Source organism: Dipodomys spectabilis, unplaced genomic scaffold (assembly GCF_019054845.1).
Source record: "Dipodomys spectabilis isolate Male_0828 unplaced genomic scaffold, ASM1905484v1 ptg000017l, whole genome shotgun sequence".
Classification (NCBI taxonomy): Eukaryota; Metazoa; Chordata; class Mammalia; order Rodentia; family Heteromyidae; genus Dipodomys; species Dipodomys spectabilis.
The window spans coordinates 5,810,975-5,836,373 of NW_024870694.1; the positions used below are offsets into that span (position 1 = coordinate 5,810,975).

General features: G+C 35.1%; 1 protein-coding gene across 6 annotated transcripts in view; it reads left to right on the top strand.

Moving 5' to 3' along the window:
- The window catches only part of Stxbp5l (syntaxin binding protein 5L), a 179,963-nt gene that overhangs the window by 146,298 nt on the left and 8,266 nt on the right, over nucleotides 1-25,399 (top strand). For 2 of the 6 annotated variants that reach the window (XM_042668305.1, XM_042668310.1), the window contains 3 exons: nucleotides 9,024-9,194; nucleotides 11,876-12,115; nucleotides 20,952-21,309. In XM_042668305.1, coding sequence (XP_042524239.1) covers nucleotides 9,024-9,194; nucleotides 11,876-12,115; nucleotides 20,952-21,309 — 769 coding nt within the window. Of the gene's footprint in view, nucleotides 1-9,023; nucleotides 9,195-11,875; nucleotides 12,116-20,951; nucleotides 21,419-25,399 lie in introns of those variants that run through there. The other 4 variants (XM_042668311.1, XM_042668313.1, XM_042668314.1 and 1 more) reach the window with 3 other exon arrangements.

Sequence of the window (25,399 nt, forward strand, 5' to 3'; positions counted from 1 at the left end):
TAAAAGCAAAAGAACTAGGGTATGGGTCAAGTGGTAGAGTACTTGCCTAGGAAGTAGAAGGCCCTTAGTTCAATCCTTACCACAAACACCAAAACAACAACAACAACAACAAAAAGGACTAATAAATGCATTATAAAACAACTCTTCCCCCACATTCCTCCTTAATTTTATATAATTAACAACTGCCTTTTTCCTTTTTCTGTTGTTTCAGTTAAAGGATCAAGAAAGTTAAGTCTGCCAACAGATCTTAAGGCTGATCTTGGTACGGTAGGCAAAAGCCAGCAATTTTAAGTTTTCTTACATTCATTTGGCTGAACATTTCTACCAACCAATCCATGAATAACACAAGTTTCCTACTTGGCAATATTTGATAGTCTTCTAAAAGGCTTTCTTAAAAATCACCATACAGTTCTGTTGGCAGCATTCAATGTTTTGTTTGTTAATAATCATTTTACCAAAATATGTTTATAAATCATTGTACACCAAGGTTTGTAGTGAATATTTTATGTGTTTTCTTATTATCATGGAAAAACTTAAGATGATTGTCATGCATATAGGTTTTTTGTGACTATAATTATGTAAGTGAGCACAGTTTATTGCAGTTATTTTTCCTATTGTGTGCATTGGTATTACTTAGCATTAATTATTAAACATAAAAAGATCTGATGCATAGAGGAATGAAGCTCTTTCTATTTTTAATTGTAGGAAAGTTGTAGAAAACTTTATTCATTTTCAGTTTATTTTTTTGTAGTGGCCATTGCTTATACATTTAATCATACTCTGAAATAAATTTTATTAAGTAAGCATTCATAAAGTTTTCTTTTAGAACTTTAGTCTGTTTATTCTAGAATTCTAGAATGGTATTTTTTGTTTTACATCCATTTCCTTTCCATGAACTGAAAGCCATAGCATTAAATCCCAATAAGTTCAAGGCTCAAATACAAAAATGCATCATCTTCATATTATTTTTCCAGATGTTAAAAGACCATTTTATACAATTTGATTTTATTTTCTTTGAAATACTTGAAGATCAGTGTCACTATTTTCAATCTTTTTTCTCCCAGAGGGGTGAAAAAACTGAAATTAAGTTGGTACTAAATGCTAGAGTTAATATTTAAACCTAAGCTACAAAACATGGTTCCTAAACTGTATGCTGAATATTGACATATCTCATTTCATTCTATCTAACGTAAGTGGCTTTTACAGCACATGTAATTTATGCATTTAAATTTTAGTTACATGTGCAGTCGCCCCTCAATAGTACTAGGTCTACATGTATGGGTTCAACTAGTGGCAGACCAAAACTATTTTTTAACTTATATCAGTACTGAAAATGCACAGATAAGAAAAATCTCATCCTTATTTTCTGAACTATAGAGTATAACAATGATCTAAAAATAATTTATTCAGGAAGATATGAAGAGATTATAGAAAACACTACTACAATGTTATATGTAAGGGCTTAAGCAGCCAAGGATTCTATTATCTGTGGGGATCCTGGAACCAGAAGATGCTGAAGGACTATTTAACTCCTGTTTGAATTTAATTAAAGGAGATAATCATTGGTTTTTAATGTAAATTACCAACAATAGTTACATAGGTATTTAGTTCAACATTATTATTAATGAAACTGCTATGAAGTGAATTTATGCCAGAAGAATCAACATATAGTTGAGTATGTGGAGCTCTTTCTATCTATCAGGAACTGTGTCATATGGTTTATTTAAACAAATATTTCATAAATGTCAAAATAATGTAGGCCTTGGTGAAGTCCCTTGTGACTGCGTCGCAGATAGTCAAGAGGCAGAGACCACATAGATTACAGTTCAAGGATGGCCCAGGCAAAATGTTAGCAAGACACCCATCTCAACCAGGCAGTTATACTTCACAACCCTAATCCTAGCTACATAGGAGGCAAAGGTAGGAAGATAGTCATATGAGGCCAACCTGAGCAAGATCTGCTCTGAAAAATGGCTAAATTCAAAGGAGTTTGAGGGATAGTTCAAGTGATAGAGTGCATGCCTGGTAAGCACATGGTCCTGAACTCAAATCCCTGTACTGCAAAAAGAAAAAAAAATCATATTGTACTCCACTAGATACATAAAAATTGCATTTGTTATTTTTTATTTATTTTTATCTTTTTGTTTCCTATGCCTTTGTGATCTTGTTCAAAACATTCTGCCATTATAATGTCCTGGGAGATTTTCCTTGTGTTTTCTTCTAATAGTTTTAGTCTTACAATTTTATCATCAATCTGTTTTGAGTTGATCTTTATTTTAAACTGGTGAAATGGAGGTCTAGTTTCATTCTTCTGCATTTAGATACCAATTTTCCCAGCATCATTTCTTGAAAAGACTGACCTTTCTCCAATGCATGTTCTTAACAACTTTGTCAAACCTCAATTGACTATCAATTAACATATTTACTCTATTCGTTTCCATTGTTCTGTGAATATGTGTTTATATCAATATTCATCCCATACTGTTTTCATTACTAGATTTGTAGTATGCCTTGAATTCAGATAGTGAATGCTTCCTACTTCCTTCTTTGTGCTCAACAAGAATTTGGTTATTCAAGCATAATCATAAATTGTTTTCTTCTTCTGTGATGAATATCATTGATATTTTAGTAAGTATTGCATTTAATCTGTAAATCGCATTGCATATTTTGATCATATTTTAACCATATTTGTTCTTCTAGCCATGAACAAAGAATGTCTTTCCACTTGTGTGCCTGTGTGTGTGTGTGTCTCATCTTCCATCTATTTCATCAGTGTTATAGAGATCTGTTATTTCTTATAATCCTAGATACTTACTTTGTAGCAATTATACATGGAATTGTTTCATTGATTTATATTGTTTATAATTTTTTTATTATTGGCATATAGTAATGCTCCTGATTTTTGTAGGCTGACTTTGTATCCTGTAAAGTTGCTAGGTGCTACTTCTGGTAATTTCGTGGTAGATTTTGAAAGGGGTTCTGTAAATAAGATCATGCCATCTAAAGACAATGACAATTTACTTCTTTCATAATTTGAATGGCCATTTGTTTCTCTTGCCTGATTTTCTGGCTAGCACCTTCAGAACTATGTTGAATAAAAGTGGTGAAAGTAGGCATCCTTGGGTTATTCCATCTTAGAAAGTTCTGTATGCATTGTGATGTTTGCTATTATCTCATTCTAGTGTATGTGGAAATATGTTCCTTCTGTATCTAATTGGGTCAGCTTTTATATTATGAATTGGCATAGAATTTTATCAAATACCTTTTCTTCTTCAGTTGAGAGAACTACATGGTTTTTGTACATTCTGTTAATGTCTTATATTATTGATTGGAATATGTTAAACCATCTTTGCATCATTGGGATAAATTCTACTTGATCATGGTAAATAATTTTAATGTGCTATTGGATTAATCTTGTTAGTATTTTTTCCAGGATTATTTTATCTATGTTCATCAAGGATGTTGATCTGTAGATTTTATTTGTTGTTGTGTCTTTATCAGGTTATTATAGTTTGATAGTGCTTAGCATCATAGACTATGTATAGAAGAATTCCTTCTTATTCTTTTTTTTGAAGAATTTAAGGAAAATTGAAAATAATTCTTCTTTAAGTAGTATTCAACAGTAAAGCTATCTAGGCTTGAGCTTTTCTTTGGTGGGACATGTTTAGTAATGTTACAGTCTCATTACTTGTCATTAGTCTTTCAGGTCTTCTCTTTCTTCATGATTCAGTAAGATGTATATGTTTATGAATTTTCCTATTCTATATGACTAAATTTGTTAACATAGGAATCTCTAATGATATTTTGTGTTTGAGTCTAATTGTGATGTATTTTTTTAGCTTTGATATTATTTATTAGCATTTCCTCTTCTAAAATGATTTTTTTTTTGGTCAATGTAGGGCCTGAACTCTGGGCCTGGTCACTGTCCCTCAGCTCTTTAGCTCACGGCTAGCACTCTACCTCTTGAGCCACAGTGCCACTTCCTAAAATGAATCTTATAAAGGAATTTTTTATTTCTTATTTCTTCAAAGAGCCAACTTCTTGTTTTGATAACATTTTATATATTTTTTATTTTTAAAATTATCATTAAGTAGTTGTACAGAGGAGTTGCCATTTAACAAAGCAGCTTATGAATACAGTATATCTTGATAAATGTCACCCTTTTCCACTTTCTCACTCATCCCTTCCCTTATATTTGAATAGTCATATCATTTAATTTTATGGTCTTTATTTTTTACTACTAATTTGGGAATTGGTTTGTTCTTGCTTTTCTAGTACCTAGAACTACAGTGAGAGTTCATTTGAGGTCTTTCTTTTTATTTGATGTGGGCATTGCTATAGCTTCTTGTTAGTACTGCTTTTATTACCTGCCCTCCCCCCCACACACACAGGTTTTGGTGTAGAGTATCTCCATCTTCATTTTTTTTTCAGAAATTTTTATTTTCTTGTTTTATTTTCTTGTTTCTTCCTTATCTATTAGTTGATCAAATATAAGCTTTTTAATTTTCATGTGGTATATTTGTATAATTTTGAAAGTTTTTCTTATCAAATCTAATTTTGTTACATGCTATGATTCCAATATATTCTAAATTTTGAGGCTTATTTTGGTTCTTATACTGTAGTCTATCCTATGCTGATGAAAAAAATCAGTTGCAATCCATAGATGTTGGATAAAATATTTTGTAGATGTCTTTAAGGTCCATTTAATGTATGGACCAAGTTATCTCTGCTGTTCATTTGTTGTTTTATTTTGTCTTTTTCTTAGGTGTGAGACTGGGACTCAAACTTGATATGTGATGCTTTGACTCATTGGCTATAGTACTCTACCAACTGAGCCACACCTCCAAACCCCATCCCCCCTCATTGTTTTCTGTGTGGTGTTTTGTTCATTTCTAAAAGTGAACATTAATGTCCCAACTATTGTTGTATTGGAGTCTGTCTCTCCATTTTACTTTATTATTATTTTCTTTGTATATGTGGATATTCCAATATTAGGAGCATATATATTAAGAATTACTGTTTCCTGTTACTAAATTGACTATTATTCTCTCTCTCTCTCTCTCTCTCTCTCTCTAAGTACTAGGGTTTAAACTCAGGACCTTACACGTACTAGGCTCTGCCATTTGAGTGTTTGAGTTATAGTTTCAGTCCACTTGTTCTGATTTTTTGTTTTTTAATAGAGTCTCACTTTTTTTGCCTAGGGTGGTCTGGACCATTCTCCTCCTATTTACATTTGCACTGTAGTTGGTTTGATAGGCACTTATTATTATACCAAGCCTTTTTTCTGCTGAGATGGGGATCTTACAAACTTCTGTGCGTGAGTTACTGGTCCTAAACCACAATCCTCCCAATCTAGGCATCCCAAATAGCTAGAATTACAGCTATGAGCCATCAGCACCTAGCTCTTTTGTTGTTTGTTTGTTTTTTATTTGAGAGACAGAATTTTACTATGTTTTGCCCAGGATGGCTTAAATGCATGAGCTTAAGCAGTCTTTCTGCCTCAGTTTCCCAAGTAGCAAGGACTACAAGCATGTACTATAATGTCTGGCAAATTTGTTTGTCAGACAAATCAAGATGCATTGTATACATAAACTACTTTGTTAAATGGCAAGAAAATTCAATACTAATTCTAAAACAATTGAGAAAAGTGAGGGAAGGGGTGGGTTGGGAAAGATGGGTGAGACTGTTGAAAGGGTTGACATTGATCAAGACTCACTGTATTCATAAACTGCTTTGGAGAATGGCAACTCCTTGTACAACTACTTAAACATAATAAGGGCTGTGAAGGCGGCTCAGTGGTAGAGTGCTTGCCTTGCATGCATGAGGCCCTGAGTTTGAGTCCTCAGCACCACATAAGCAGAAAAAATGCCGGAAGTGGTGTTATGGCTCAAGTGGTAGGGCATTAGCCTTGAGATGAAGAGCTGAGGGACAGCACCCAGGTCCAGAGTTCAGGCCCCACAACTGACAAAAAAAAAAAAAAAAAAAACTACTTAAACATAACAAAAAATATTCAAAAACTATGTAAGTATGGCTGCTGCTTCTCTTTAGATTCTGTATGAATGGAATATTTTATTTCACTCCCTCACTTTGAGTCTATATATCTTCTTAAAGGTGAAATGATTTTCTTGTAAACAAAACATAGTTAGGCCTTGTTTTTAATTTTCAGTGTATTTTATTAGCACATATTTATGTATAAAATAATAGGTTTCTTTTTATATATGTGAATAACAAATTTTGATCATTTTAATCACCCATAATAATCTCTAATTATCTCCTTCCTACTGATCCTCTTCCTCTTTTTTCATAGTGGCTGTCTTTTTGTTCTTTTAGTTGGAGAGTTTAATCTATATACTTTCAAGGTAATTATTGATAGGTAAGGTCTTACTATAGTCACTATGTAACTGTTGACTTATTTTGGTGTAGTTCCTTTCTTTCTCACTCTAACAATCTTTCTTCATAGATAAATGAAGCACTTGTACTTCTTCCTCATTACTTTTGATTGGTCTACTATTTTTCCTTTTGGTTACTATGAAGCTTACAAAAATATCTTTTGATTAAAAATAACTTTTGATTAAATCTTCTGAAATTACATTAACTTAACATAATTATAAATATAAGAACACAAACACACAAAAGAATAAGAGAAAATATACAAGAAAATTCTACTTTACACTCCATTGCCTAAAGTTTTGATGACTCATCCTTATAATTTTATATTATTAATACTACATATTAAAGTAGCTATTATTTTTAAGTTATTTTGTTTTCTTAATCTTTATGCTAAATATATTAATGGTTAATGAAACATGATTACTATACTGGATTCTGAACTTGTCTGTATCTTAGCAGAGAGTTTTATACCTTTCTGTTTGCTTCTTATGAACATATTATTTCAAGTTGAAGTAATTCCTTCAGCATTTATTGTAAAACAGGTTTGATAGAGATACACTTGCTAACTATTTTTAAATCTGGGGATGTTTATCACTCTCTTGTTTCTAAGGATATCTTTGCTGGCTATATGGTATTCTCAGTTATCAGGGGTGCTTTTTCCCTTCAGTATGATGAAATCTAATGCCATTCTACTAAAAAGTCTTCTGCCAAATGAATTGGGTTTTCTTTACATATTAGTTGTGTTTTTTTTCAGTTGTGACAGTCTTTACTTTTTACCTCTGATGATCTGGTTATCAGATGTCTTGAGTTAAATTTAATAGGTGAATTTTAATAATAATAATAATAATCCTGTACCTGGATATTTGCATTAATCTCTAAGTTTTAGAAACTTCTCTTTATTACTTCTTCAAATAAGCTTTCTACTCATTTGACATTTTCAACTCCTTGAACCCCAGTCTGTTCTTGAAATGTTGTCCCAAAGTTCCACTATATTCTCTTCATTCCTTTTACTGTTTGGTTCCCCAATTATTTATTTTCATATAGCCTGTCATTAGTTGGGTTGATCCTTCTATTGATGCCCCCTATAGAAACTTTAATTTTGCTAACTGCATTTGGCTCAATAATTTTTTGTTGGTTTTTTTTAATTGCTTCCATTTCTTTGCTAAGTTTCTTTGCTAGAGTATTGATTCATTTCTCTGTGTTTTCTTTAAGTTTGTTGAGTTTCTTCTAAAATTAGCTATTTTCAATGTTCTGCCTTCCCTGTACTTACCACTATCTGGTCTGTTTCTGGCATGTTTTATTAGGTGAAGCCATGGTTTAATGAAAACTCTGGATGCATGTTGCATAGGGTATCCCCAGGTCCATATTTTCCAGTAGTCTGCTATTAGTGTGATACCACTGTTTCATCCCTAAAGGGTAATCCATATCCATATCTAGGAAGAGTAGTCTTTCCTCATAAGCTCTCCCTGTGGGCAGGATAAGGCCAGAGCCCTGGTCTGTAGTTACAAGCCTGAGGTCAGGTACTTGTCATATTTGTGGCCACCAATGCTGCCAAGCTGTGTAGTACCCTGAGCCCACAGTCTACATAGAGCAGCACAACACTGTTATTTGCTGTCTATTGCTGAGGTAGACTTGTGGACAGCCAATGACAACCAACCATAGGTGCTCCTACCTGAAAGAAAAATCTAGTAGATGGTGGCAACATAGCTTTCCTTGGCACTAGAACCGTTCCAGAGGCTCTATCCAGAGGAACTCTTAGGGATTGGGCTAGGAGTGTCTTCCAAGCTTTAACTTTTACCAACTAGCATGAAGTGCCTGTGATGCTATCCAACTTGCAGCAAATGGTGTTTTCTACCACACTGTGCTGCTGAGATTGAGGTAGTTTTGGAGAACTACACTGGTGCTTAACTGGATTATGCTGGAGTCTCATAACCATGAATACCTGCACAGTCTCAGGGATCTACCTGAGGCCCATAGAGACAGAAAGAAGTATTAATAATCAAGTGTGATGATAATAAAATTGTACTCATTTTTGTCTACTTGCGGCCAGGATTATTCTAGTATGTACATGTATTGTTACACAGAAAAGAACATGAAGTAGGTAATAACATTCCAAACATACACAAGAGAAAACTAAAGCATGAATATTTCAGAAATCTGAACAACTAGTAAGTAAAAGAACTAGAATTTGCTCATGACAGCTTGGCTCCACAATCTATGCCTTAACTATGTGTAGCCTTTCTGGAACTTTCCTTAAGTACATGTAGTCCCATTCTCACCTGCAGTTTGGTGCTCCTTTCCTACATTTAAAGTCCAATTAATGAAAGAACTTCCTAATCTTACATAAATTGACAACAGAGTCCAATGCTATAGTCTATTTTATATTGCCATTAAATGATAGGATACATAAAGGGAATATTTTTGAAACTATATCTTATACTTAATAAATACCTTGAAATTGTTGGCTAAATATGAAATTATGACTAAACCTTAATATACCCAGGACTTAATCATATCTATTTGATTTGGGAAATAAAAGGAGTTATTATTCTTTCTTAACCTAAAGCCTTTGATTCCTTTAGATGAAGGTTTAATTATGGTATTTATTCTGCCATCCTCCTTTTGATACACAGACCATGTAAATGGACATTGCACAAGTCCAACTTCTCAGAGTTGCAGTTCAGGGAAACGTCTCTCCAGTGCCGATGTTTCAAAAGTAAATCGCTGGGGTCCTGGAAGGCCACCATTTCGAAAGGCACAATCAGCTGCTTGCATGGAAATTTCTTTACCAGTTACAACAGAAGGTAGGTTAAACATACCAGTTTTTGTAGTTGCTATGGTAACAGCTAGTGGGAGATAAGATAGAAGTCATTTTTGTTGTTATTATTGTTTTGTGACACAAGAATTTTGAACTCAAGATTTGATACTTTCCAGGAAGCTAACACTACTTTCTGAGCTATGCCTCTAGCTTTTTACTCTGGTTATTCTTGAGATACAGTATTGCTTTTGCCTGAGGTCAGGTACTTGTCATATTTGTGGCCACCAAAGCTGCCAAGCTGTATAGTACCCTGAGCTGAACTGGACCAATCCTCTCATTCATCCCTGCATTAGCTGGGAAGATAGATATGTACCACGATGTCCAGTTCTTAATTAAGATAAAGATCTTACAAACTCTGTGCTGGATCTGTCCTTGAAATTCAGTCTTCTCAATTTCCTTATCCCAAGTAGGCAGGATTATAGATGAGAGCCGTTGGAAGCCAAAACGCTACTAAACAATGAATATTGAGAGCCTGTTGAGGCTATGGCCATGACTCCAAACCCATTCTCCAACTTTCTTCCTTCCTCTTCTCTAAAACTAGACTGACTCTACTTATGGGAGTCTATTTAAAAGGAAGACATATGGCCGGGCGCTGGTGGCTCACGCCTGTAATCCTAGCTACTCAGGAGGCTGAGATCTGAGGATCGCGCTTCAAAGCCAGCCCGGGCAGGAGTGACCGTGAGACTCCTATCTCCAATAAACTACCAGAAAACTGGAAGTGGCGCTGTAGCTTAAGTGGTAGAGCGCTCGCCTTGAGCTGAAGAGCTGAGGGACAGCGCCCAGGCCGAGTTCAAGCCCCACAACCGACCCAAAAAAAAAAAAAAAGGGAAGACATATGTTTCGATCTATTTCCTATTTTTCTAGTAATAATTTTTCCAGTAGTGGTATCTTTTCATGCTTCAGTATGAACGTATTTAATATCTTTCAATTTTAATATTTTAACTGTCAAATGAATATGACCAACAAGAAAGAAATAACAATAAGTTCTAAAGTTTAGAATCTTCATCTTATTTTTTAAGAAAAAGGGACTGCTTGCTTATTCAGTAAATGAACTAAGAGCCAGAAATATGTAGGGGGATAGAAAATAAAATCCTATAAACTTGCTGCTACTCTTTTGTTGACTAAGAATTTTTGGAGAGACATAGATATCTAAGAGATTTGGTTATAGTCACTCTTTGCTTAAAAAATAATTTGTCACTATCCTTTCAAATTTTTCATTAATGAATTTTATTGTTCTCAAAATTTTTAGAAATAAAATGTATTATTTACTCTTTGTTTCATTAGTATTATGCTAGACTAAACCTTGTCCAAGAATTATCAATTGATACTTGATTTGGAGGCATGTTAGCTAAGAATGTTGTAATAGAAACAGTATATATTAGTTGGCTATAAAAGAAATAACCATTTCTGGAATGACTATTGCAAATTTTAAATTGCGGATAGTTCTGCTTCTAGTTTTTGTGGATTCTGGGAAAATTACTTAACTCCCACTCTCTGTCTTCAAATCTGTAAAATATAGAGATTAGCTCCAAGTTCCCCTTCATCTCTACATTTTATTTAAAATACAGTTAATTTGCCAGGCGCCAGTGGCTCATGCCTATAATCCTAGCTACTAAGGAGGCTGAGATCTGAGAATTGCAGTTCAAAGCCAGCCCAGGCAGGAAAATCCGTGAGACTCTTATCTCCAGAAAACCAGAAGTGGTGCGGTGGCTCAAGTGGTTGAGTACTTGCCTTGAGCTGAAGAGCTGAAGGACAGCGCCCAGGCCCAGAGTTCAAGCCCCACAACTGACCAAAAATGAAAACAAAAACAAACAAATAACATCAACAACAATTAATTTTAAAGTTTTATTAGAAATATAAGGGAGAAAAAAAGGAATATTGAAAAATATAGTCTAAGGAACCTGTCTTCAGCATTTCACTATAAAAATAATTGTGGGACACTTGGAAAGGAGAGCAAAATCAGTGGAAAGGCATAAAGAATTTATACTCTGAAGAAATTAAATATACAATCATATTAATATTTGACTGAGATAGTTAAATTTATTCTTAGAAAGGTACACATTTGCAAGTGTTGATAAGCAAGAGAATCTGAAGCTATCATGTTTCCTTGAATTGGCTGAAGTCCTCTCAGAAAGAGAGGAAATGCCGCCAATAGGATGACTTCATTTTTTATAGATGTAATTATCCCAGATATCAATGTACTTACTTTTCCCAGAGTATTTATGATCTAATTGATCCTTTCATGTCCATAGCTGCAATATACTTGAGGACTGCCAAAAATCATAAGAAATGCTTTCAATAACCTAGAGATAGGAAGGAAACACAACTACAACTGTTATCAGAAACTCTTATAACTCTATTTAGATTAAAACTTTTTCCAGAGATTTTAACTGATATGTCAGAAAACATAGAGAAGGAAAAATGGTATCCTGAAATTCAGGAGACTCAATTTCTAGCTTTAATTCTACCTAAATTTATCGTTCATACTTCTGGATTTTAGATTCTCCTTCCTCAAAATAGGTTAGTAAATTGAATAAACTGCCTTTCATATAACTAACAAAGAATAAATTTCTTTTTTGCTCATAATTTTGGTTTTCATGTATTATTTCATGTATTTGCATGTATTAAATCTGACTTACTTAACTTTTGCTTTTCAAACTTTCATAGAAAACCGGGAGAATTCTTATAATCGTTCTAGAAGCTCTAGCATCTCCAGTATTGACAAAGATTCTAAGGAAGCAATTACAGCATTGTACTTCATGGAATCCTTTGCACGGAAAAATGACTCTGCCACTTCCCCTTGTTTGTTTGTTGGAACTAGCCTGGGGATGGTGTTAGTCATCTCCCTAAATGTCCCATCAGAAGATGAACAAAGGATTACAGAACCAGTGATAGTATTGCCAAGTGGTAAGAGATTTTATTTGTTCATTCTCTCATTGCTATTTTCACTTTTCTATGTAATATATTGACAGTTTATATTGATACAAGATAAAGGTTATAAGTCTTCTGTGTAACAGGAACTATTGAGAATTTCATAAATCAATATTGTCTAATATTTGTCAGATTGTAATTTACCTGTCCTTCAGAGTAAAATGTAGTCATTTCTGTGATGGCAAACTGAAACTGCTAACGTAATATGTGTTCACAAATAAGTTTCTGGAAGCATTGAGATAAACTTTAATGCAAATATTAAATTTATTTTAAATAAATTGCAGCATTTCTCCAAAGTTCTATGCCAGACCAGAGCCTATGAGTGCTTTTATACCATTCTTAAAGAACTCAGAACAATTAAGACAGAAAATATCTGACCTACAGTGAATTTCAAAAGTTTTCAGTCTTCTCATCTTGTTTTAAAGGCATGCCACATAAATTCTCTAGTACCTAGAGAATTAAACCTGTCAAATTGCTAGAGTTTATGTTGTATTCTCTTGAAAATATCCTTTTTCTTTTACAGAAGAGATGATGTGATCCCCCTTGTTATTCCTTTGAAGATTTTAACATTCTCTTACCATGAATTTTACTTTTTTCCTGTATAAAAGAAATTTTTTATATTGTTTTTTAAGTTTTTAAAAAAGAATAGCATTAATATACAGGACAAGGAGTTTTATTTTAAACAAGGTAGAGAACGTCCAGCCCACAAAATCATTTAGTCTGGCCTTGCCAAGCAATTGCAGACAGGACTCTAAATTCAGTAAATCTAGGAAGGCTTTTAAAAAAAATAGCGAGTGAGTGAGCATATATTTATATCAAGTGAATCATGATAATAACAGAAATTACAAGATGGGACAGATGTGTATGTTTCTCATCAGCTGCCCTCAGCCTTCTTGCATATATTGTGGTACCTCAGAGAACAACCAGTGCCAGGCAGGTAGGGAGTATACACATTGCCAAGGTGCTAACGCACTGTGGTGGAAAGCTATGTCCCTCCAGGGTCATGATGAGACAAGATGTAGTAAGATGATTTGTCATGGGGCTGATGACTTTGCCTCCAATCATGTTACTTCTTTGTCAACACAGAGTACATATAACTGCATCCAACCTTTTTTCTACACTTCCAAAAATCCCCCTCAAATCTGAATTTCAGATGAAAATTAATGAAATTACAGTGTACCGAATAAAACTCAAGAGTCACTTATATGAACATTGGATGTATTCCAAATACAAGGTGCAGATTAGAATATTAAGGCAAAATAATCTTCTCTCTGGCAACACATTCACACATGATACTGGTGTGACATCCTATAAATGCTGTCTACAAAGAAAAGAAACTTGATACACAAAGATGCACATTACCAAGAGAGATGCATACATTTTTTTGGTTGAAGTCAGAGGGAAATCTTTGTTTCTACTTTGTGGCGATAACATTAATAATAGTAGTAGTAGAGTGGCAGTACTAGCAGTAGTAGTAGTAATGAAAAAGGCCAACATCATTACATCTCAAAACAAGCTAACTTCAATGAGTTAGAGGCCAAATTCATCTGAATAAAATCAATGCTCTTCAACAGTTTGGAATCACAACTAGCTCCTTGCATTGGTCTCATGGTGGCAGACAATGTTATTCAAATGAGTTATATAGTGAACAAGAATCTGGAGCCTCATGCAGAGGGAGTTTGTGAAAGAGGGCATGGTAGCTACTGCAGAATTGTTAGCACCAGAAAACTACAATTATTTCAGAGTGTTAGTTTATCTTGGAGAACCATCTCCACCCAATCACTAGTCTCAAAACATGAAAGATGGGCTGGGAAGGTGGCTCAGTGGTAGAGCGCTTGCCTTGCATGCATGAGGCCCTGGGTTCAATTCCTCAGCACCACATAAGCAAAAAGAAAAAAGCCGGAAGTGGCACTGTGGCTCACGTGGTAGAGCGCTAGCCTTGAGCTGAAGAGCTGAGGGACAGCGCCCAGGCCCAGAGTTCAGGCCCCACGACCGGACCCCCCCCCCCAAAAAAAAGAAAAGATAAAACATGAAAGATTCTGCAAGATTTTTCCAGATTTTTCTCTCTGGATTGTGATGAGAGGGTGGACATAACAAATACTACCTAACTGGCTGTTTTGGCTCACGGGATATGAACACACAAGAGGAATTGCTGTTACTGGAAGCCATGTATGACACTACAAGATGTGAGGACTTACTTGAAAGACTTCATTTTATCAATGAAAAAATTGAGGTAATATTTAAAAAAAATTATGTGGCCTTACTACAGTTGAAGCTCCAGCCATCATTAGCTCACAAAAAGAGTTACTTGCATTTGTTAAAAAAAAAAAAAAAAAAACCTGGGTCTGGGAAGGTAACTCAGCGGTAGAGTGCATGCCTTGCAAGCATGAGGCCCTGGGTTCGATTCCTCAGCACCACATAAACAGAAAAAGCCAGAAGTGGCACTGTGGCTCCAGTGGTAGAGTGCTAGCCTTGAGCTGAAAAGCTGAGGGACAGCGCCCAGGCCCAGAGTTCAGGCCCCATGACCAGCAAAAAAAAAAAAACTGATCCAGGTGATTTAATTAATACTACTGCATACACCAAGGAAGTCTCTGTGCACAGTCTTTGCAATTCAACAATGTGATGTCAACAAGTAATGGTATGCATAAATTTTGTCAAAAGCTGAGGATTTAACAGCTGCCAGTTTAAGGAGTTACTAATGATCTTGACTCTGAGTTATGGCAAAATAATTTATAATTTGTGAAGTGTGAAGGGAGGTGGCAGAGTTGTGGAAACATATTTGAATTCTACTTATATAAGCAATGCTGAACTTCCCACGATGAAGAGGCATGCGTTGGAATACACATCTGTTTTTAGAACAAGTTATTGCTACTAGCAATTCTTTCCAAAACTTCCCACCTCAAAGAGTGATTTGCACTCCAGACTGACTGACAAAAACTTTGAAAAATACTTGTTAGTAACAAAACCAGTGCCATCAAATATCACACACCTCATCAGAGACTCAGTTCCAGCCATCACCTAAGGGATGAGTTAATGTTTGACCAAATATAGCCAACCAATTTTAAGTTGGTAATCCTGTATGGTTCTTGAGTGATATAAATATCCAAATGGCCTTTGGCAGAAAAGGTTCCTTAGCCCTGTTTTTTTTTTTAAAAAAAGTACATATGGTATGACGAGTTATTTCCTGTATTATGCACTATTCTTTTAGGTAGATGATACCCAGAATAGTCAGCTCTCTATTAGTGCAATAAGTTTAGATAAATCCACTGTGCTTTAACCTGTTAAGAACAGTATATTTCACAGTGGAAAAGTATGTTTTACTGTACTCCTAATCTTAAGGAGATATGTATCTTTTTTTATTCTGCTTGAGGTGGGTCCAGATCAGTGAAATAATAATGAATTATTATTTCTTTATATCAACGAATGAATATACATATAATCCAGGCATTCCTTACAAGATTGAAAGTTAAATAAAATTTCTGTGTTACATAAACTTAAACCTGTGGCTTAATAATACAAGAAACATTCTAGTAAACATGATGTCTAAGCACAGAATAGAAAAATAATTCATATAGTGTCTCTCAGTTTTATAGGGAAATTCTTTGCCATTCTTAGCAAACAAACTTATACCAAAAATGATGACAAAATACAAAGTAATTAACTTTGGCATTAAATTTAACTTTTGGTTGGACTGGGAAGGTGGCTCAGTGGTAGAGCGCTTGCCTTGCATGCATGAGGCCCTGGGTTTGATTCCTCAGCACCACATAAGCAAAAAGAAAAAAGCTGGAAGTGGCGCTGTGCTCAAGTGGTAGAGCGCTAGCCTTGAGCTGAAGAGCTGAGGGACAGCACCCAGGCCCAGAGTTCAGGTCCCACAACTGGACCCCCCCAAAAATTTAACTTTTGGCATCTGTTTGGTAAGTATTTAAAAACCTTCTTCATATGTAACAAATGAGATATAGAGGAAGATACCTTATAGTCTAAGTTTCCATATCAGCATTTTCTTATTCCTTCAGCACTTTAGCCATAACATGTCAATATCAGTTCCTCAATTATAACAAATATGTCATACTACAAGATGTTAATGTAGAAAACATGGGAGAGAGATACGGAAACTCTTCACTATCTGCTCAATTTTTTCTAAACCTGATAGAGCTATAAATTAATAAAGTCTGTTAGTTAAAAAGAAGAAAACTATTAGTTGAGTTTAGATTTGTTCTAGACTTGAACACTGAAAGAAAGAAAACCTAGCTGGAACTCGTAATTTATAGAAGTAAAAAGAAAAAAGGTAGTAGAGTTTCATCTGGAAAATAGAGGTGATAGAAAGCCAGTTTAAATTTAAAATAGAAGATTCTGCTCTCTTCCTCCACAGCTTACTTACTTAACTCACTGAAATAGTTGTCCCGTCCACACCATTTTTGCAAAATTTGCTCTCCATTTTATTCTGCTAGTCCTACCCCAGCTATGGAAACCCTTAACGGTATAATCTGTAGACATAATGTTGTACAGCATTAGAACCTCTCTCATCACTGAAATGTTGTATTAGTTGATTGACAATTCCCCAATTTCCCTTCTTCTAGCCTCTGGAAACTATCATTGTATTCTGTACTTCTATGAGTTTAAACATTTTATTCATTTTTTTTTTATTGTGAGAATACCATACAGAGGAGTTACAATTACATGGGCAAGATAACGAGTACATTTCTTATCAAGCATTGTTGCCTCCTCTTTGTTTCCCCTTTCCATCCCTTCCCATACTCCCACCTCCTCCCACCCGATCCTCCCCAAACACCCCACCAAAGTTGTAAAGTTCATTTTTCAAAATAACGTCTTGTACATCTCATTGTTGCAATGAGTCCACCTGTATCCCTAGTTAAACAATTTGTTTTTTTTCCCTTCCCCTCCACAAATTACACCAACATCAAATACAGTGAAAGCATGTCTCATATCATGCAGTCTTATTTCACTTGTTCTCCAGGTTTATCCATTTGTTGAATATTATAAGATTTCTTTCTTTTATAAAGCTAGCAATATTCTCTTGTGTATGTGTATATCATATGTACCACATTTTTATCCATTCATCTGTTGGGCATTTAGGTTGTTTCCACATCTTTTGTGAATAGTGCTGCAATGAACATAGGGGTACTCAGTCTTCTAATAGTAGAATACCCCAGAAGTAGATTGTTGGGTTATATAAACTCTAGTTTTCATTTTCTTAGGAACCTCCCATATTCTTTTCCATACAAGTTACACTATTTTTGCATTTTGGAGTTATATACAAGTATTACACTTTCTCCACCTCTACCAACATTGTTGTCATTCCTATATACACATATATACTATATAATGGTTAATATATATTCTAATACTTTTCAGGGTTGGTTCGTTGTTGGTTGGTTTGATGGTAACTTAGGTTGAACTCAGGGCCTCTCTACCTTACTTTTACTTTGGCTAGCACTCTACCACTTGAGCCAGATCTTCAATCCTACATGTGAGAAGATATAATTGATAAGCCTTTAGCTACATTAACTAAGAAGAGAATATTAAAATTCAAAATGAAAAAAGGGATAGTACAATTAATTCCATAGAAATAAAAGAACCTTAAGAGACTAGTATGAACAATGATAATCCAACAAATGCTGATATAAGAAATGGATACAGTTGGAGAAAAATATAACCTTCAGAATGAGTCATAAAGAAAATAGGATATTTAAACAGACCCATGGCTAATAAAAATAGAGTCCATAACCAAATATTCTCCAACAAATAAGTGTCCACTCTTACTCTTAAAGATATCTTTCCACATTATTCATCGTGGTTATCCTGACAACAAATTTTTTACTGTTAATATGAAATTTTAAAGTGTATTAAATCAATAGAGTTAAATTAATTGATTATTCATCAACTAAGTCATTGTGTTTTGGGTGCTGGAAAACACCTAGAGACGATCTATGTATACCAGACTATCATTTTAGTTTGCAGGACATGTTACAGTAGTAAGCATCACCCCCAGATTTTCTGATTCAGCGATTCAGTAGGTCTGGGAATAGTCTGAGCATTTTCATTTTTAACAAGCTCTCACAGGGTTTTGATCCTACAAATGAAACCTTGCTCTTGTTGTCTACTAACCTATAGCAGTTTCCTTATCAAAAATGAATAAAGTGGAGCCACAGACAGGATAAATTAAATGCTTCAAATAAGCTAGAGAAAGAATAAGAGGTAAGGTTTAGTTAATTGAATCTCAATTCATTGAAGTTTCTAGTCTAAAGCTCTGTATTTCTCTGTTATAAACTGTGATCACGCAATCTGCTGATTAAAGTTTTCAATTGTACTAGACATCATAGTCCTGACATAATGAAGTAGCCTGTCAGATTCTTGAGAGCATGTTTGGAGGTTCTAGCAGGAGAGCACAGCTATTCATATACCCTTATCCAAAGACCGATCCTCCTCTGTAGGGGATGGTTGTCCTCTTCCACTGAGCACTTAGCTTTGGGAGAGATGCACATAGAGCCTTCCTCCCAGAAGGGGACATCCGCCTAGCCACCCAGTTCAGCCAAATCAACCCTGGTGATCAATGGGGTAACAGATGTCGCAGCCAGATCATCCTCACATCCTCCTCCCAGATTCTTGACATATTAGTCTTACACAGAGTGGTAAGAATTTTCCTTTAGGAGATTAATCAGAGAAACAAGAGATTTAGACAATAGATAAGCATTATAACATTTATATTAATAAGGTTGGCTAAAATAAATGACTATAATGTAAGGCATAAATAACATTAACAAATGAGTTTGCACCAAAATAAAAAGCACTTCCATTTAGCAAAAGAAGTAAATCATACAAAATGGGAGACAAATCTTAGCCAGTTATTCACCCAACAGAGGATTAAAATATAAACTATAGGCCAGGCACCAGTAGCTTAGGCCTGTAATCCTATCTACCCAGGAGGCTGAGATCTGAGGATTGGGTTTTAAGCCAACTAAGACAGAAAAGCTCTTGAGACTCTTATCTCCAATTAACAACCAAAAAACCTGGAAGTAGAGTTGTGTGGTTCAAAGGCTAGAGTACTAGCCTTGAGCAAAGAAACTCAGGGAAAGTGCCTACACACTGAGTTCAAGCCTCAGTTACAGGCACCAAAAACTATATGTTTTTATTAGAATAAATATTATGTGCTTCTGTTAGTAAAAAAAAAAAATAAATTGACACAGGAACGGAACCAACACTTCTCAAATGAACTAATGGCACGTGAAAGAAGTTTGACATCTTTAACTATCATTGGAATGCAAATCAAAACTACATTGAAGTTGGGTGCCAGTATTGATGTCTCATACTTGCATTCTTAGCTACTGAGGAGGCTGAAATCTGAGGACTGAGTTTGGGCCAACCCAGGCAAAAAAATTCAAAGATTCTGTCTCCAACTATGCAGCAAGAAAAAATAGACTGGGGATGTGGCTTAAGTGCTACAATACCAGTAATGAGCCGAGTGTGAACTTGAACCCCTGGGTACAAGCCGCAAGCCTCAGTATTGGTACACACACACACACACACACACACACACACACACACACACACACACACACACACACACACACACACACACACACACACACAGGCAGACAAGCATCAGAATATCCCAAGACTGATTCCTTTCTTTTCTGTTTATATTAAATGAGCCAGCCTCATTACTTTAAATTCCATTTATAAGCTGATGGGTTGTATATTTGTGGTTTTAGTGTAAATTTATACCCAAATGGCTAGCACGGCATCCAGCTACTTGACAGCCACTTAAATTTGACATGGCCATTATCATGATCTTCCTTTCCTTTTTTCCACAATCTTTCCCTGTATTCTTAATGAAAAGTCCATTTTTAAGGTTCCTCAAAAATGTTTGAATCACCCTAACTTCCAAAAACTTTCATAGCTTCAATACAATTTATTAGTAAAGTTTATTGGCTTGACTTTTATAATACACTGAGACTTTTAACATTTCTTACCAGCTCTACTATTGTCATCCAGTTCAAATAAGCTTCTATCTGTTTCTTGCCTAGATCATTTGCTAATCTCTTCGTTGTTCTTGTTTCTAACCTTAAAACCCTTTAGGATATGCTAAGCTAAAACAGTGATCCTGTAGAGTATACACCTTGAGTCCTTAGCATACTGTCCTCTGACACTAGTAAAAATCACCCATAGGTAATGATCTGGCATGGATACTTAATCTTGGCAAATCCAGGTGAGTAAACCATCTTCTGAATTAAGAAGCATAAGCTTGCCTAAGATATGAAAGTAATTATTAAAGGTATATTTTTATAAAATTAAATTTTAATTATTTTTAATTTGCTAACATGAACTCTAAACATTAAAATTTCATGAAAGCTGTTGAGTGTTCAATTTTTAAAATAAGAGGAGTATTTGCTAGCAACTGGCATGCCTATTGAATTTAAAAAATGAACTTATTCAAATAATTGAGAGTACATTTTCCAAAATCTGATTTTCAAAAATGGATTGTTAAGGAGCTATATAGGATAATGAAACTGGAGTCCTAATCCAGGCTAAATCATGACCTGGCCCTCACCATTCTTGTAATCAACACATTTGACAAGTTGGCATCATATGTTATCTTTATATCTAATATTTTACACTTCTAAGTTATTGCAATGGGTTAACACAGAGATATATTAATTTATGTATATTAGGGCAATATATATGACATTGTATACACAGGTTATCATAATGTAAAACATTTACTGACTGTAGAAGAACAGAAACTGTTACAGAAAGAATTTCACATGCCAGTGATGTGAAATTGTTTTTATAGGTACATTCCTCTCATTGAAGGGAGCTGTGCTAACATTTTCTTGCATGGATCAAACTGGTGCATTAATGCAACCACCATATGAAGTCTGGAGGGATCCAAACACCATGGATGAAAATGAGAAAATTGGAAGGAGAAAATTGGTCATGAACTCCTCTTCATCCCAAGAAACAGGAGATCATCAGTATACAATAATCTGCTCAGAAAAACAAGCCAAAGTCTTCTCACTGCCTTCTCAGACTTGCCTTTATGTTCATAACATCACTGAGACATCTTTCATACTGCAAGCAGATGTAGTGGTCATGTGTAACAGTGCCTGTTTGGCATGCTTTTGTGCTAACGGGCATATCATGATAATGAGGTATTTACTTCTTTATCAATTATCTAGTCATCATAATGGCAGCAAAGTATAATACAGATGTTATCAAGAAGTGACCTGAGATCATTGTTTCATTATGTTTGTGAATGTTTTTTTGTTGAAAAGTTTGGATTTCTTGAGGTTTTTTGTTTGTTTGTTTTAGTTTGGTGGAAGTTTTTGTTTTGCTTTTAAAAATACTTCATACTATGAATGAGATACCTTTAAAATTGATACAAGGAATTTAAGCAATGATTTCCCAGTCATCAAACATTGATTGAACAAATGTTTATTGAAGAAATATGATCTCTCAAATGCTGTGCTTAGCACTGGATGAATAGACCAAATAAGCACTTCAAAGCAGAACTGAGTATTTGCAAAGGAGGCAGTATAGCCCATAAAGCTTGAAACATTTACAGTCTAGTCTCTTACCCTGGGCATGCATTATTCTTCAGAATATTTTGTGGTTAAAAAAAAGAGAGAGAGAAGAGCCGGACGTCAGTGGCTCACAGCTGTAATCCTAGCTACTCAGGAAGCTGAGATCTGAGGATTGTGGTTCAAAACCAGCTGGGGCAGAGCAGGAAAGTCCATGAGACTCTTATCTTCAATAAACCACTTGAAAACCAGAAGTGGTGCTGTGGCTCAAGTGGTAGAGCCCTAGCCTTGAGCTGAAGAGCTGAGGGACAGCACCCAGGCCTAGAGTTCAAGCCCCATGACTGCAAAAAAAAAAGGGGGGGGGCTCAGACCTGTAATCCTAGCTACTCAGGAGGCTGAGATCTGAGGATTGTGGTTCGAAGTCAGCCCAGGCAGGAAAAGTCCATGAGACTCTTATCTCCACTAAACCACTCAGAAAACCAGAAGTGGTGCTGTGGCTCAAGTGGTAGAGTGCTAGCCTTGAGCTGAAGAGCTGAGGGACAACGTCCAGGCCCAGTACTCAAGCCCAATGAGAGAGAGAGAGACAGAGACAGAGAGAGAAAGGAGAGACAGAGAGAGAGAGGAGAGACAGAGACACACAGAGGGAGACAGAGAGAGAGAGAGAGAGAGAGAGAGAGAGAGAGAGGAAAGATAGGAAACTAACTCAAAAGTAAATCTAGGCTTTCACAGTGTTTTTTTTTTTAGTTCTTTTTAATTGGGGAGAATGAGCATAGTTACCAAGAAAATAGTTACCAAGAGAGAAAATTTTGAAAAAATTAAACCAGTCCTATGATCTGCTTATTCTCATGTTTTCAATTCTTTCTCTCCTTGTCTGATTCTCTCTTTCTCATCCATTTTTAAGGATTTCTAGTGAAGGTCATTCTATTTTTTGGTTGAATGAGGAGTTAACCATTAGAAATGGTTCAAAAAAAAACTTTTTTTGGGGTCCAGTCGTGGGGCCTGAACTCTGGGCCTGGGCGCTGTCCCTCAGCTCTTCAGCTCAAGGCTAGCGCTCTAACACTTGAGCCACAGCACCACTTCCGGCTTTTTTTTGCTTATGTGGTGCTGAGGAATCAAACCCAGGGCCTTATGCATGCAAGGCAAGCATTCTACCACTGAGCTACCTTCCCAGCCCCATGGTTCAAATTTTTTAAAAAATTATACTTATTTGTAGGTGTCACACAGCCACACATCCTCCCATCTTCTAAATTAGCACTCAGTCCCTCAAATTTTGTCTTTCATTAATTACTTTGCTACAATTAGAACTTAACTGATATAAATTATACAAATTTACTACTTTTCAGAATCTCTTTTCAGTTCACAAGTTGTTTATTTGGTTGTTTATTTTCCATTTACTATGATATAAACATCCTAAAGACAGAAAGTATAGAATGTTTGGCTCTAACAATTAGAGTAGTATTTGTGATATTTAATAAATATGACATATAAAATAATGTACTTTAAAGTAAATTAACATTTTATTCAACATGATTTTATTTATGCTATATTTTTTTCATGAAAAACTATGTCTGTGTGTGGTAATGGAAGAACAGCAGCTTCAGGAAAATTGTCAGATGAAAGGAAAGGAAATTATGTTGAATTGAAGATCATTCAAACTAGCTCTAACGTAGCTGAGATTTTGTTTTTTTAATAAAAGTTTGCAACCAACATATAAAATGGCATATATGTTATAGTTTCTATATTCCATGTCTTAAAAAATAGAGATAAGTTAAATTTCAACAAAGACAAGAACCATATCATCTTTGTTCCTAGTATATGTTTTAAACACTTAAAAAGGGTGAGAGCCAGTAGTAGAATCTCAGTGGCCATAGGGTGGCTGGGCATAGTTTGAAGATGTGTGGGCCTATTTATCTTTGGTTCTGAACATAATTCTTGGTTCATAGCACAGATAAGCAAATATACAAGCTAGTAAGAAGAAAAAACAAAAGCAAGCACTTGTAAGCACAATAGGACTAGTGATAATAATAGTAATATACTGCCTGTTTTATAAAAACTAGAAAGGATTTTGAATGTCTTACTATAAAGAAGAAAAGTAAAAGTTTGAGGTGATACTCATGTCTTCATTAATTTAAACATTACCTGTTGTAAACATGTATTAGAAAAGCACATGGTAGCCCCCAAATACATGCACATTTTGTATGTCAAAGATTAGCAAGTCTTCGTAGTCAGAAATCATGTCCTTCATTTCTCTCCTTTCAGTCAGTGCCATGGGATGGTTTACCTGCCTTGACTGTTCCTTTGTACATGTCTTTCTCTCTTCTCAGTTCTTACTATTCTGCTACAAAACACAAGAGCTGCCTCTGGAACAGGTTAAAGGATTTAATATGGTTTATGGACAAGGGCACTCTCAAATAGTATACGTTTCTCAAAATTAACTTCTATTTAAATAAAAATGTGCTACCATCCCAAACTATGAGGCAAAGGATTTCTTGAGCACTGAAGAATAAGAAATTTTTAAACAACTAATAAAAATTTTAAACATTGGTAAAAGTGATACCCCAGTCTTTCTTTGTAAAAGCTGTTTTGCATGATAGGGACTATTTGATATTACATTGTAACAAACTCTGCAGTGTTTCTGAGAATTTAAAAAAATGTTTGGCTTGATTTTCATACATATAACTTGTGAAAAATAAGTAATAATATGTATTCTGCTATGTGACATGAAACCTGAATTCTACAAATTGGCCTGTTACTGGCCTTCTCTAGTTTGTGTGTGTGTGTGTGTGTGTGTGTGTGTGTGTGTGTGTTCCTAAAGATTGTTCCAAACCTTTTGAAATGTAATTTTCTTATGTCCAATATCCTCCAGTTCTAATTTCTGATTAACAGCTTAGACCCTAATGTAACCAGACATAGGAAGGCAAGTTTCAGAGTAGAGTAAAATGAGAAAGGCATAGCTATCTGTGGATAAATTCTCAAATCTATGAGCCACTTGCATTGAAAACCATCATTAGTAACTCTGTATGGAAAATCTTGTGTTTTTTTTTTTCAATTCTAGGACCAATTTTTCCTAGCTCTTAGCAATTAACTTGCTCTTTCCTACTAGAAGTATTACATCTTTTAAATTTTCTTTTCTTGGCTTATTTATATTACTTATCACAGACGGTATAGCTCATCAGGAATGTCAGAAAGACTTCCCAAGGCCCATGATCTGAATCAATATGTAATAGAAATTTGTTCAAATGAATGTTAGTTCATGTCCTAACAGGCTTAGCTACCTGAAGTGTTATAACATCATTTTTAGTATCTCTCTTAGATTTCAGATAATTCTTGTTCTTAGTAGGTCTTTAAAATCCAAAGTATAATGTGCACTGTCAGCATAGCTTTATTCTGGCTAGCCAAGATCATGAACTACTCAATCACGTGGTTAGTGGCTGAACTATCAGGTGGCATGATGCTAGCACCTCAGGAAAAGTGTATTATAATACCATATTGTAGGTACCATTTTGTATAGCAAACTTCTAGTCCCAAAGTATACTTACAAACTACTTTTAAAAGAAATAATCGTAAACCAGGTTCCAGTGGCTCATGGCCTGTAATCCGAGCAACTCAGGAAGGTTCAGAACTGAGGATTGTGGTTCAAAACCAGCCAGAGCAGGAATACCTGTGAGACTTTTACTTCCAGTTAACCACCAAAGAAGCCAGAAGTGGAGCTAAAGCGGTA